A 15,834-nucleotide genomic window follows, 5' to 3' on the forward strand; every position below is an offset into this window, starting at 1 on the left:
TATAACCAAACATTATTGACAGCCTCCTGCTGTCTCAAAAAAAAAAAATGAGAATCCCTTTTGTTTCAAAATTGATCATCATAATCATGTTCGGCTAAATTTAAAAATCAAGCAGAATAAAACAATTTGTGTATCCATGATTAAACAGGTACACTGACATGAATTCCCACTGTCATCTTTTTAAAGGGATACTGGCTTGTGAAATCTATAAAATAATCTGCTCCTAACCAAAGAAAATTGGTGTTCACTTTCCTGGCGGAATTGGCAATCTTCTTATGCAAAAAATAGATACGATAAAATAGATTAAAATTAAAGGCAGGCGATGGGAGATGAGAAAATGGAAGCATGCTATGCAGTTTCTAGTGCATATATACACATCTGTATATACATTATAAAGAACACCAGACATTCAGCTGTAAACTTTAAAGAATATTTAATAACTTTTAAAAAATAAAATGTATATTTTAAATTATGTTGTCCTCTATATGGTGCACAAAACTGTATCATTCCTTCTGTTGCAATGACAAAATCCAAGTAACCAATAACTGTCCAATGGGATATTGTACAGATGATATTCAAACTGAACTCACAATGTAACTCCAAACAGAATTTTCCATGGCGATATCATTACTGTGAACAATCTAATATACAGTGTATAAAATTCATGAATACCCACCCTTGTGAACGAAAGTACTAGTTTAAAGATCAGCCATGTTCCCACTTCCTCTCACGCTATGTTTATAGAACAGCTGTGAGGGTATCAGGTATGCCTCATGCTGGTAGCCCACTCCCATTGAGCTGGGACCACTGTCACATTTAGCAATGTTGGAAGGGTAAGGTGGGGTGGGGGGGGTCACAACCCCGGAGATATTCAATTGCACAATCTTTAATTTGTTTTTTAGAGACTTTTGTGTAGAAACCACATTTACTGATGCCAAATTAATGTTTTTATACAACATCATTGCAGTTCACTATTATCCATTACTACTAAGTCCAAAGGGAATCAAGAAATACCATGTCCAGGGTTTTTTGGCAGATAGATATAGAGCAGAAACTGGAGTGAATTTTATGGAGTCTCTGCTACAGGGTGTAGAGTTAATAAAAGATGGCTGCTATGGACAGCTACAGGAAAATAAACCCTTATTATAAATATATTTAATAGTTATGATACAGGACAGCAAAGTTAAAAGTATGGCAGACAGAAACTTAAAGCCAAATCCTGGTCCCACTAACTTCAATAGGACCAAATTTGGGTCTCATACAGTGAAATCAATCAAAAAGGGCCTGACTCTTTTAATTAGGGACATAGTCTAAACCTTAACTCTGGATTCCCTGGCTTTGGTCCTGTTTTACATTTTAAAAGTTCTCCTTTTTATTAAAAAAAACAACAACCCAACCCTTAACTCATAAAAACATTGATTTAGGAGAGCAATTGGAATGACTTCTGTGCTGCTCTGGTGACATAGAGCCTTTTAACATGTGCCAGGTGTACTATGTGATGATTGTAATGAACCAGTCTAAAGTTAAATGTGAACTAAAGAAATGTCTTTTACAAGGTGTGGTGGTTGTTTCAGCTACACCATCCAATCAGTTCTCTTACTCAGAATATCTCATTTTAAAAAAATCTGAGGTGCTTAAGTGGATTGTAATATGGGGCAATGGTTTGAAGTCAGATTGTGTTGGTAGTGTCTGTAAGCTCTGTACCATCTGTCTGGTGGCCTATGTGAAAAGAGTCAATAACATAGAATACAGACTCCAGTTCACCAATAGCTGCACTGGCACCGTGCTGGAGACACAGATTAGACAAATTAAAGTCCTGTTGCATTGCTGTTAATGCCTTTCTGGCTTTACAGACCCCCAGTTACTTTGAAAACCAAAGAGATGCTCACACCTTATGTCATAAACAGATAGTTAAGGGTTAATTCCTCTTTTACCTGTAAAGGGTTAAGAAGTTCACATAGCCTAGCTGACACCTGACCAGAGGAACCAATGGGGGGGGGACAAGATGTTTTTCAAAGAGGGAGGAGGGAAATCAGTCTTTTGTCTGTTCAGTAAGTTTTGTGCCAGAGTGAAGGATCCAGGAATCAACCATCTAACATTTCTTAAAAGTAGTAAGTGTTTAGAGAAGGAATATATTAGATTATGTTTATTGTCTTTTGTGACTTTCTTTTGCATAGAGGGAGAATCAAATTGGGTTTCTTTGTGTAACTACATTTTTGCCCAGAGGGACATCCTCTGTGTTTTGAATCTGTTGTCTGTGAGAGTAGCTTGCATGCTAATCTCACAGAGGTATTCCTTTCACCCTTTTTCTTTAATTAAAAGTCTTCTTTTAAGAACCTGATTAATTTTTCCTTGTTTTAAGATCCAAAGGTTTTTTTGGATCTGGGCTCACCCGGAATTGGTAGGAGGTGAATCAGTCCCAATCCTGCCAGGAAAAGAGAGATAAAGACGGGGGAAATATTGGGGGGAAGACAGTTTCCAAATGACTCTCCCATAAATGTTTGTTTAAACTATTTGGTGGTGGCAGCTACAAGATCTAAGCCAGTAAATAAGCTTAAGGGTTATCTCATGCAGGTCCCCACATCTGTATCCTAAAGTTCAGAGTTGGGGTGACACCTTGACACCTTATCTCCTAGGAGGCTAAAAAACAGAGGCAGTTTACCTAATTGTAAAGCAGCACAAACTGTGGCAAATGGTTTAAGCACAATCAGGAGGAGTGTTCTAGCCTTCAGTCATTTTACCTTTTCTCTGTGCGTTCCTTCAATGGACTTGGCCAAAATCTTGCAGTCTCCACTGAGCTCTGCATGTGAACTAGGGGATTCACATGACGAAGGGGTTGTACTCCCTACCCTTGAGACCATTTTGTAGAGCCTTCAATCCAGCTCTGCCACAGGATGGTGCATTGTTTTCAGCTGAACCATTGGGACTGCTGCCTGCATGATAATTTTTAATGACAGATGAGTCTATTTGTAGCAGTCCACTTATCGTTTTTAAATCACTGTCTTGTTAATGCATTCCTCACTCCATTATTCCGCTCCTCAGAGATGGAACCCAGAGCTGTCAGCAGGAATGCCTGTGAGTACAACTGTTCTAATGAGCCAGGGCAAGAACTTATGCTAATTGTACAATTCGACTTTGGTGTGTTCCTCTATTCCTGCCTCCCTCTCCCCTACCTACTCCAAACAAAAACTGTGCTTTAAGAACAGAATTAGTCTCAGTCCTGTTCAAATGTGGAAGATTTTCTGCATTGGGCCAGGTAACAGCCCACAAGGGCCTGATTTGTGACATACCCAGGAGCTCTTTAGTGGTTCTTGACTTCTGCATTTGCGAAACTCCCATTAATGTTGATAGATGTCAGTGCCCACTAGAAAGGTGGTAAGGAAGCCTCTTCCTCCCTTGGGTGAACCACACTACAGCAAGAACCTGCACTAAGCCATTAAGCGTCTGGATACTCTGCTCCAGCTGTAGTAACTCAAGGATGAATAGATGTGTTCTTTAGAGAGAGAAGGTGGGGGAGGTAAATCTTTTGTTGGGCCAACAAAATATATTACTTCACTCACCTTGGCTATTTAGTAGCTTGGAATCAACATGCCTAAACCAAGCTACATACACTTGGCTTTGGAAGTCAGAGGAGGAGAAGGCGAGCAACTGCACTTGCCACTGCTCAGGGTTGCTGCAGAGCCTTACCTCAGAGCAGCATGGGGTTGCTTTGGGTAGGTCTCACACCTCTCTTGGCTGTAGGGATGGGTCTTCCCACAAGGCCCAGTTAGGCTCCCTCCTTCCAACCACAGCAACCCTGTTCATGATGCTACAGCTCTCTGAAAATTTTGCCAAGCCTAATGACTTATACCACCACCTCAGGATTTGACAGAGTTAAATAGAGGGTTCATTTAAATCAGTTTTCTCACTTAATGGCAGAAGGGTAAAGGTGGTACAGAACACACATAAAACACTATAGTTATAGCAGCCTTTCTCGAATAGATACTGCCCGTGGCTTGGCTGCCAGGATTGAGATGGAGCATGGCCCAGCAGACACCGTCACTCAAGGCTGCATGTCTACATTGCACAATACTGTAGGCTGTATTGGGCCTACCCTCAGTTTAGAAGTTTGTTGGATGAAAAGTTTTCTTACGATTCAATGAAAATTCCCTTAAAGCACAATTCACACATTCTCTTCAATTATGACAATGTGGGAACATACACACACAGAACTGTTTTCCTGCAATGAGGAGTTGTGACTGATGCTTTTTTTGCAAATTCCAGCAGGGCCAGGTGTTGCTACTGAGCGAGCCTGCACAAGGGGGGGAGAAAAAAGCTTGAAAGTTGACTCCAGTTCCCACTGGGAACCATTTTCCTTAGATGTTGTAAATAAGTAGTTTAGCATTTCTAAGCAGGAAAACATCTCAAGTCTTAAGCACTGTGTAACACATGTTTCCTTGACAAGACAAACCCTATACTATCTGCAGATGATACTATCCCAGGGAAAATTAATGACATTCAGTGAAGAAACAGCTGACAGCTCTTTAAGTGCAGAAATGAGTGATAGTTGCTGGTAGACTGACTTGAAACAGGAATGGAAAAAATAAAACCATAGGAGAGTGACAGAGAGAGCCCACTCACAAGTTGTTTACAGAAATGAAGATACAGCTGAAAGTAATTACTTGTTTCCCCAGAGGTAATAGTGATAGTGTCTCCTACAAGAAATAATACGCCATTATTTCCCTTTGAGTATTTGTTCACTTGGAATGTGAAATGGGGTAGAAAGCTTCCATCTTCTGAGGCGAGATGCAGGGTTATTTTACCTCCCTTCAGAATGGTAAGTGTCTATGAATATATTATACATGTACACTTATTAATTTGCAATGGTATAGAACCAATAAGTGACACAATGTCCACTAAGAATTTTTTCCCTTACCAGGTAGATCTCATTACTCAGATCCTGATTAGCTCTGGACTTCAGAGCACATGAAACTAAAAACACTTCTGAAGATGACCCATGCCTGGCTGCAAAAATCTTCTTGAGACAGTTTGGAGGCTTGCTGTGACACTAGCTGCATACAAAGCAAACTGTAGTAAAATGACAGTTCCATCAATATTAGCTATTCCACCCCTTCTTTTTTCAATACTGAAGGAGAGTTAACTTTCCACTCCTCTCCCCCCCTCCACACACATCAGCCCATAATATATTCTGGAAGGAAACCTTTCTGGATTCCTGGAGCTCTTTTCAGTGTCTGCCGACTATGCTAGCACTGGTTTGCAGACCAGCTCTTCTTAAGCAGCATCTTCAGTCTTGCCACAGTCCATGCAAAGGGAACTGTTTTCTTCTGTCATGTTGGAGTATTCTTTTTTTTTAAAGACAATACTTCCTCCTCCTGCCTATGCCAATCCAAGTACTGATCTTCCCTTGGCCTTTTTTTTTCCCCCATCCCTTTTTTCCTCCCTCAATAAACTAGGGTGATTTACAAAATCTTCAGAGATATAGGATTATACACAGTTTATCTTACATAGAAAAAAGATCAGATGAATGAACATGAAGGAACTTTCTCCTATGTCCTTTTGAGGAGGCTTGAGATGGTTTCTATGCACAGTAGGTGTCTGCCTTGACTACCTGGCAATACATGGTCATTGCAAAGGTCAGTCCAAGAATCTAAAGAAACAAAACAAAAATTAAATTGACAGACATAGTATTACAAAAAAGGGGTTAGATCCACCTTATTGAGGGTGCAAAGTCAAACACTGAAAAGTTAGGAAATGCCAGAATTAAGGTTACTTGTGCAACATGACTTTGCCCCTATATGCATACGACTTATGATACAGTCTTTAATTATGTGATCACAGGCTCCTGTTCTGCTCTGCTTCACTCCTCTGCTCCCATCTACACCACTCATTCAGGGGTGCCAGCAGGAGGACATGGACAGACAAGGGCCCTGCTCTCAGTTCTGGTGCCAGGTATAAAAGCAGCCCTTATTTGCCAGGAAATAATTAGGCATCAGTTGCTGAAAGGTATTTTACTTTACAGTAGCGACCCACCCAGACAGCCGTGGGTCTGTAATTGTCACAGTATCCATGACTATGGGAGACAATGTTTTTGTCTCAAACTTGAGGATAGTGCCGTTCTTCCTATTTTCCAAAGCTATGTGATTTCATGAACACTGCCATGGAGGGAAGAGTGCTGACAATCATTAGGGTCCATCTCTGCAAAAAAATAAGCAGGCTCCATCAACAGTGCACCTGCTCCCAAAGGCCTGAGATTAATCAAGAGGCTGTGGCCCTACATCGGGAGTTAGGAGAAATGGTTTCTATTCCCAGCTCTGCCATTGACCTACTGTGTGTATCCTCAAAGGTATTTAGGTGCCTAACTTCCACTGACTTCAAGGGGAATTAGGTGCCTAAATACCTCACAGGATCTCTTTTCCTAAGTTTTTCTATATGTAAAATGGCAATCGTGATCCTTACCCTCATTTGTAAAATACTTAGATAAAAGAACTAAGTGTAGCTGCTGCTATTTCTGCCAAAGCTCAGTTGTAATCACTTCCTCAGGGTTAAATGTTTATCATGTAGCAGTTCTTTATATATATATTCTTTGAAATGATTAGTTTGGCCACTTTAAAATCAATTGATAGTCTGGTTAAATGGCAATTCCTTACAATGATTATTTTTTAAACAGCCTTTGAGCAATGATATTGGTAGTTTTATCTGAGCACAGACACAGACATTTTTAGGTTAAATGGCTCTTGATCTCTAACTTCCAGCCTTTGCTCTGGCTTTTTATACCACGGAATGGAATTCTGTTGGCTATTAAAGCAGCTGCTTTATTCATTAGCACACTGACCTTTTCCTGACTCAAAGCAGATCAGCGTGTCAGAGAATGTCTGCATGTGGCAGTCTCCAATAGAGCGGGTTAATTTGCACATTTGTTTATTGAGACCCCTGGCATGCACCAATTCAGAAGATTCTCCTACTGCACTAGGTACATGTTGTTTTTTAAGGGGTTACTTGTGTATGACTTCCTTGCACAAGTGCACTTCCTTGCACTTCAAAAGTGCCAGCCAAAAAAGTTGCCAAGCAATTAGAGCCTGATCCAAATCCCACAGAAGTCAATGGAGAGAGTCTCATTAACTCACAGTGGGTTTTGGATCTTTAGTCAATAATTAGGTTCAAACAGGTGTGTGGGGGGGGTGGGGATAAGGGAGAAGACCCTGGCAAAAGCTTTTCAGGCTTGAAGTATTTTCTGTGCATTTCATAATTTTCATTACAACCTCCAGTAAACATTTCAAAAATTGTCTAAAATTGTTTTCCTAATGAAAACAAGTCATTACAATTGGTCAGATGTATACAATATGATTTTAAATGCTCTACATATAAACACTGTCTATTGGGGAGGGATGATAGGAGCTTATGAACAGTGTAACTAATACATCTTTTAAAGACTCCCTAAATGTGGCATGTGTACCCAACAGCCACCCTCTGAAGTGTGGCTATAAACCAAATAGGGAGGCTCAAGCTCTGTTTGCTACACTATTTCCCTGCACATACCCATTCCCTAAGCATCTTCACTCACCTCTATCGGAGAAGAAAGTAAGTTTCTCATTATTATAGTTCCCAACTCAAATATGTGCTTTACCAAAGCGGGGCCATAAACTGCAGCACTAGTAGAAAACTATGGAAGTGTTGGATGTATGCAATTCTGCCTAATGCATCATCAGCAACACCATGAGCCAGTTCTGATTCCAGACTCTCTATTGCTGGAGGCATGCAAAGCATAAAACCACATCTTAATTGAGTTACTGCACAGTTGGTGTAGAGTAATCATACTTCCCACTTGTAAGCTGGGTACGAATGAGATATGAAAGTCACTGCTAGAAAATAAGGGTATGTTTATGCTGCAGTCACAGGTATGTCAGAGTCTAGCTTTAATCTAGCTAGCACGATTACCAAAAGCAGTGAAGCCACAGCAGCACTGATTTTAGGGTGGGCTAGCCAGCCAAAGTAAGTATCCATGGTCCTGGTCAGGCTTGGACAGGTCACACTGAAGCCTGTGCTGCTATTGGTACTCCTGTTAACTGCATTAAAGCTAGACTGGGTATGTCTACATGTGCTGCAGTCATACCTCTGAGTGCAGCATAGGCATACGTAGACATAGGCATCAGCATGCGGTTAATATTTAGCCGTGTTTCTGGTCATAGCCATGCTTGAAGTACAAATATAGGCCCTGCACCTGTAAAGAAAGAAATACATGCCTGACTTTATTCAGGTGCATAATGCTATTGAAGTTAATGGGAATACTCACATAAAGAAAATCAAGTCTATGATTGTGTATGCAAGATTGAGGCTTTCATTTAAGTGCTTTGTTAAAATTTAATATAAACATTCCCCTGCTGGTTTTGCAAGCTAAACCCAGTCTTACGCTAAGGCAGGAGAACCGGAAGATGAAACTGACCTGTCTGGTTTTGCTGGCCATGTTGAGTGACAAAAAGTAAATAAATAAATCATATCCTAATCATTTAGGGCATTAAAAAAAGGAAACTGCGTGTGTGTAGATATTCATGGTAACATATACTGTATGTAGTTTTTATTATTGCAGTTTCCCTCTGATATTTTGGTTACATTAAAAATCCAAGGAAGATTTAATAGAATATTTTGGAAATTGTTAAAAACAGGCTGGGAAGAAATAATGTAGAAACCAGTTTGTTTCAATAATTTGTAATCCAACTGCAATCACTCAGGCAATAAGAAATTGAAATAAGAGCCTACCTGAACCAAAGCTGTGCACAGGGCAAAGATCCCCACTGCTAGCAGGTTTTCCTGGAGCCATATTTTCACTGTCTCATAACAAGGCTAGGAAACAGAGTATTGTATTAGACACAAGCATAAGCCTCTAGTCCACTGGGAACGTGAAGGCACATATAGGAATGAGACAGGTCAAACTGAGCTGCTGGGTAACTAGAATTGTCTTTTCAGCATTGTAACTAACACAATGACTTCCTGGCTTGAGACTTTCCAATGTAACATTGATTTTTAATGACATAGAAGGATGTGCATCCAAAAGGCCATATGGGATGGGCAGTGGGTATGAGGTGCTGCTGCTCCAAAAGATACAAGTCCCATACTAAAAGTGAGCAGGTGCTGGTTTCTGGCATGCTCTTTTGCCCTGTAAGAGCTAAGTATCAACGTTTTGTAATTCTGAAATCAATTTTACTGTTTTCCTAGACCATGGAAATACATGAAAAGGTTGAAATAACATACTATAAAGAAAACAGTTAATCAGAGTCTCTAGTAAGAGCTGTTGTGTTGTGCCACCTGCTTTACAATATGTATCCACCCTTTACCATTCTGCATAACTTAGGTTTGCATTACAGAAGTTCCTCGATTATTTTCTTCCCAATTTAATTACTAGGCATGGGGCACACTTAAGAACATAACATACAAATGATCAGACTGGGTCAGACCAATGGTCCATCTAGCCCATTCTGACAGTGACCGATGCCAGACGCTTCAGAGGGAATAAAAAGAACAGGGCAATTATCAAGTGATCCATCTCATTGTCCGGTCCCAGCTTCTGGCAAACAGAGATTTAGGAACATGGCGTTGAATTGCTGACCATCTTGGCTTATAGCCATTGATGGACCTATCCTCCATAAACCTATGTAACTCTTTTTTTTTTAACCAAGTTATGATTTTGGCTTGCACAACACCCCCTGGCAAGAAGTTCCACAGGTTGACTGTGCATTGTGGGAAATACTTCCTTATGTTAATTTAAAACCTGCTCCCTATTAATTTAATTGGTTCTTGTGTTGCGTGAAGGCATAAATAATACTTCTGTTCACTTTCTCCACCTGATTCATGATGTTATAGACCTCTATCCTATCCCCCCTTAGTTGTCTCTTTTCTAAGCTGAACAGTCCCAATTTTTTAAATCTCTCCTCAAATGGAAGTTATTCCACACTATTAATCATTTTCATTACCATTCTTTTCCAATTCTAATATACCTTTTTTGAGATGGGCGACCAGAACAGCATGCAATATTCAAGGTGTGGGCATACCATGGATTTATATAGGGGCATAGGCATTATATTTTCCATCTTATTATCTTATTCCGAGCCTTTGTTTCCCATCTTTTAACCAGTTACTGATCCATGAGAGGACCTTCCCTCTTATCCCATGGCTGCTTATTTTGCTTATGAGCCTTTGGTGTTGGACTTTGTCAAAGGCTTTCTGAAAGTTCACGTGCACTATATCAACCAAATCACCCTTGTCCACAAGCATGTCAACCCCCTCAAAGAATTATAATAGATTGTGAGGAATGATTTCCCTTTACGAAAGCTGCGTTGACTCTTCCCCAACATATTGTGTTCATCTATATGTCTGATAATTCTGTTCTTTTCTATAGTTTCAACCAGCTTGCCTGGTACTGAAGTTAGGCTTACCAGCCTGTAATTGCCAGGATCCCTTCTGGAGTCCTTTTTAAAAATCAGCTTTACTTTAGCTATCCTCCAGTAATCTGATATAGATGCTGATTTAAGCGACAGGTTACATACCACATTTAGTTCTGCAATTTCATATTTGAGCTCCTTCAGAACTCTTGGGTGAATACCATCTGGTGGTGGTGACTTATTGCTGTTCAATTTATCAATTTGTTCCCACACTTCCTTTACTGACACCTCAATCTGGGACAGTTCCTCAGATCGGTCACCTAAAATGAATGACTCAGGTTGGGAATCTCCCTCACATCCTCTGCAATGTAGACCATGTTCTGATGTTACTGGCCCAGCCCTTTAAGAGCTCTAGTTGCACCATAATAAGATGTATCCATCCCTTTAGAGGTCAAACATGCAGTACAGTTCCATGTGACTATTGAGCAAATGCTGGGAATAGCCTGTATTAAAAATGAGTTTTTTTTCAGGCTCATTATAGTTTAAAAAATTTGTGAAAGTCTGAGGCCACAAATATTTAATTCTTCATAGACCTTTTCCCTGCCATTAGAATATTTGCCCAGGCTGAACATTTTGGTTTGGGGAAGGGTTTGGAAGGACCTTTCCTATCTATTCTTCCTACTCCTCACGCATGGTCACAGCCCCTCTTGCTATGCAGCATGGCATAAATTACATGGGGAGCTTCAGAATAGTGGCAACCACCCACCAAGCTCACATAAGTGGTCATGAATCTCCCTTTCCTCCTTAGCCTGATATAGAACTCCCGCCCTCACCCCCCAGCCTGCTGCCATCAGTTGTCACTAAGCAACCCCCCAGGAATTTGTGGACAGCCAGGAGCAGGATTGCAGGCTCCTGAGAGTCTGGCCTGGGTGGGATTTTCAACATTGCCAAAGTAACTGGTGAACATAAGTCACACTGAAAGTTACTTAGGAGCACAACCCCCATTGCATTAAGTGTTTTTGAAAACTCCACCCTAAGAAGAGGGCTGCAGCTGATGAAATTGTTTATTATCAGGGCTGGCTTTTCAAGAGGAGGTGCTTAACCAGTGGAGTTCATGAACTCTGCCTGAATTCTCCACAACAAGTGCTTCCTATGAAAACATTCCCCTGATGCCTGCATTCCCTTTAGCCTCCTCAAGTGCTCTCCACCAAGCCCCCAGATGGCAAATTAGTCGAAACAATAGTTAAGAATAAAATTGTCAGACACATAGAAAAACAAACTGTTGAGCAATAGTCAACATGATTTCTGTAAAGGGAAATCGTGTCTTACTAATCTATTAGAGTTCTTTGAAGGAGTCAACAAACATGTGGACAAGGGGGATACAGTGGACATAGTGTACTTAGATTTCCAGAAAGCCTTTGACAAGGTCCCGCCCCAAAGGCTCTTACGTAAATTAAGCTGTCATGGGATAAAAGGGAAGGTCCTTTCATGGATTGAGAACTGGTTAAAAGACAGGGAACAAAGGGTAGTAATTAATGATAAATTCTCAGAATGGAGAGGGGTAACTAGTGGTGTTCCCCAAGGGTCAGTCCTTGGACCAATCCTACTCAACTTATTCATAAATGATCTGGAGAAAGGAGTAAAGAGTGAGGTGGTAAAGTTTGCAGATGATACTAAACTGCTCAAGATAGTTAAGACCAAAGCAGACTGTGACGAACTTCAAAAAGATCTCACAAAACTAAGTGATTGGGCAACAAAATGGCAAATGAAATTTAATGTGGATAAATGTAAAGTAATGCACATTGGAAAAAATAACCCCAACTATACATACAACATGCTGGGGGCTAATTTAGCTACAACATGTCAGGAAAAAAATCTTGGAGTCATCGTGGATAGTTCTCTGAAGATGTCCACGCAGTGTACAGAGACGGTCAAAAAAGCAAACAGGATGTTAGGAATCATTAAAAAGGGGATAGAGAATAAGACTGAGAATATATTATTGCCCTTATATAAATCAATGGTACGCCCAAATCTTGAATACTGCGTACAGATGTGGTCTCCTCATCTCAAAAAAGATATACTGGCACTAGAAAAGGGCAACTAAAATGATTGGGGTTTGGAACGGGTCCCATATGAGGAGAGATTAAAGAGGCTAGGACTCTTCAGCTTGGAAAAGAGGAGACTAAGGGGGGATATGATAGAGGTATATAAAATCATGAGTGATGTAGAGAAAGTGGATAAGGAAAAGTTATTTACTTATTCCCATAATACAAGAACTAGGGGTCACCAAATGAAATTAATAGGCAGCAGGTTTAAAACAAATACAAGGAAGTTCTTCGTCACGCAGCGCACAGTCAACTTGTAGAACTCCTTACCTGAGGAGGCTGTGAAGGCTAGGACTATAACAGCGTTTAAAAGACAACTGGATAAATTCATGGTGGTTAAGTCCATTAATGGCTATTAGCCAGGCTGGGTAAGGAATGGTGTCCCTAGTCTCTGTTTGTCAGAGGATGGAGATGGATGGCAGGAGAGAGATCACTTGATCATTGCCTGCTAGGTCCACTCCCTCTGGGGCACCTGGCATTGGCCACTGTCGGTAGACAGGATACTGGGCTAGATGGACCTTTGGTCTGACCTGGTATGGCTGTTCTTATGTTCTTGTGCCCATTCACGTGGCACAGAAAGGGATTTAGCGTGTGCAGCTGACTTACAAATAGGAGAGTGCTAAGGCCTTACGCACATTCACTGAAGTGGCTGGTTTGCTTCCTTCGTGCCATGCCCAGCCCCAGCTGATGGACTGTGTAGTTGTTAAACATCTAGTCTGTGTTGCTTTCACAATATGTATAAGGAAAAAGGTATTAATCTACAGCAGTGACTAGGGGGTTGGCCCTGCTCGCCGGCTCTCATCCCCATATTCAAGAACAAGAAAAGCTGTTTGTTTCTTTATCCAAAGTGTTGTAAAGGTAAAGGTAACTGGAGACTGTACAGTAGAGCTGGGAGATGTGTTGATTAGAACCAAACCAGCTTTGGTTGGAGTCCAGCCTCTGTTTAGAAATTTCAGTCCATGCTTGTGAAGTGTCACTGAAATCAGGCTGAGAATTGAATTTATTTTTTGCTTCAATTGGAAAGCAGCAAAACTCCCTTATTCCACCTCAGTAGCTGCCCTGGCCCCAAGACCTCCCCTACAGCTATCTATGGTATAAAAGGAGGGTCCTAGGATTCATTTAGGAGATGGGTAGGGTGTATGGCTTCCGGCTCAGGGAAGAGTTGGGTGAGGATTTGGTGGCGGGGCTTACCTCTGGAGGCTTGAGTCTGATAAAAGCAAACTGCAGGGTTTATTCGCTTCTGAGCTCTGAGAATAAATTCTAGTGTTGAGCTCACAAATGCTAGGCCTGATTCAAAGACCACTGAAGTCAGTAGAAAGGCTTCAGTGGGACTTGGATCAAGCTCCCTGTCAGGAATTGAACTCTGCAGGGTTACACAGCTCTAGTGCCTGGTGAATGTCTGTGCCACTCCAACCTGTTGCTACTTGGTTCCACATCAGGACCTCTGATAATCATGAGGGTATGTGTTTGGCTGCATCCTGTTCCACCCCTACAGATGCAACAGTAAACTGAAAGGTACTGTCTCTTTCCTAGTCAGTTGGAACTCCTCTGCTCATGATGTAGGCCAAAAGCCTAATGGGAAGAAATTGTATCAAGTAAAATTGTACTGCATTTTGCCGTATATTCCATTTTGCTAGCTTTGAATTAGTAAGAAGAAATTGTTCTGAGTTTATTTTTTGCAGATTGTGTTAACATTTGTTCTTAGAAGGATAGAAGTTTTATGGCTGTAATTGCCTTATTTACTGTTTGGTGTGAGTGACGAATGTATGGTAATTAACTGAGAAAGGACAACTGGGCCAGATGGTCATTTATTATCAATCATCAGGATGGCAGATTAAAGCAGAGGCATACACCCCAAGGACAAGATAAGGAGTTGAGCCAAAGGGACAGATAAGAAACAGCTGCGGATCCTCCCAGTAACAACTCAAAATAATGCTAATTAAGAGCAACCTTGAATACCTCGTGATTGACAGCTCCGGTGTGACACAGCAAGGTCCAGAGACTTGTATGGGAACTTATTGCTATAAAAGAAGGGTGTATTGCCATGGGACTTTGGGTTCGTTCTGCATCAACATCGGAGCTGCAGATGCTGATTTTAATGCTTAAATTGTACTCTCAATAAACGCGGCATATTGCCTTATCCCCTTTTTTAAAAAGATTCCGTGTGCTTCTTATAAGCATAACAATGAGCTCATTGTCAGCAGTAGCCATGTGTCCAGAGAGATGCATGTGACTTCCAGAGGCCAGTGCTGTCTCTTGGGAGGGAAGAAGCCTCAGCCCTCTGGAAAACTATTCAAGGTGCTGGCTTCACTGCATGGTACAAGATGAAATAATGGCCCTTGGCAGCTCTGTGAGGCCATTTTATGATGATCAAGTTTTAATGTCTCCAGTCCACCTTTGCCTCCTGTAGACCTGTTGGTGGCCATCCCCCATACCTCCCTTATGTCGGTTGAATTAAAACAAGCCTTAGGTAACTGCCCTGGCAGCTGACTGAGAGAAATACTCACAGCTTTCCACCAGGTCCCCGGCGAGTGGAGTCCACAATTCTCGCTGAATTCCAAGCAGCACGAGTCTGGCACCCGTGTAGTATTGTACACTTCAAACCAGTCGGTGTAGTTTGAGACCCCACAGCATCTGAACTGGAGGAGGAAAAAGCAAGGATGACATTGTGAGTGTGCTCTGGGGTTTATGAGCAAAAGACGTCATTCATTACATAATGCCGCATTTTTACTTATTTTGAGGAAATGGAAGAATTTTCCACACCTCTTGCAGGGCCCAAGCATTCTCTTATTCCAACTGCCTCACTCTGTGTATTGGGATTAGGCTAACGGGGAGGGGAGGGCCCGTTAGACAGTAAAGAAATAAACTCCTGTCTCCCTGCTTTGCTCAGGTAAAGCATCTATAGTTTTCTTTCCTGCCTTCCCTTGCACGTCTCCCAGGCAGTTTAAGAGTGTTGTCTCATGAGCAGCTTGGATGGAAGAACCACTAAGCAAAACCAAACATTTGTAGTGCCAGAACAGTGAAAGGGGTGAGACACAGTAACCACAGCCATGGAACAGGATTATTCCCACTTTGCCTAAAAGAATTAATCTGCCTGAGAGCGACTAACGTGCTGTTTTACTCCTTACTGCCAGGAGTCATGACCTTGAAATGCTTGTCTGCCACCCTCCAAGTGGCGAAGGGACTGTGTTTTGTATTGAACACTGTAGCAGACAGTCTCATGATTAGAGTTACCACCACACTGTCCTCCTCTGTTGTTCATTACTAATGATTGACTGTCAAAGTCTTTGTTCCTCAATTAAAGCTTTTTTCCCTCCCCGCTGCTCTTCTGGAATAATTCAGTAACATTGTAGTTT

General features: G+C 41.4%; 1 protein-coding gene across 6 annotated transcripts in view; it reads right to left on the bottom strand.

Annotated features, from left to right (window-relative positions):
* Positions 1-416: 416 nt before the first annotated feature.
* The window catches only part of TSPAN4 (tetraspanin 4), a 491,871-nt gene continuing 476,453 nt past the window's right edge, over positions 417-15,834 (bottom strand). For all 6 annotated transcript variants that reach the window (XM_034770346.1, XM_034770343.1, XM_034770344.1 and 3 more), the window contains 3 exons: positions 14,986-15,117; positions 8,755-8,838; positions 417-5,647 (listed from right to left, as the gene is read on the bottom strand). In XM_034770346.1, coding sequence (XP_034626237.1) covers positions 5,579-5,647; positions 8,755-8,838; positions 14,986-15,117 — 285 coding nt within the window. In that variant the 3' untranslated portion in view covers positions 417-5,578. The remainder of the gene's footprint in view (positions 5,648-8,754; positions 8,839-14,985; positions 15,118-15,834) is intronic.

The sequence above is a fragment of the Trachemys scripta genome, chromosome 4 (genome assembly GCF_013100865.1).
Source record: "Trachemys scripta elegans isolate TJP31775 chromosome 4, CAS_Tse_1.0, whole genome shotgun sequence".
Lineage (NCBI taxonomy): Eukaryota > Metazoa > Chordata > Testudines > Emydidae > Trachemys > Trachemys scripta.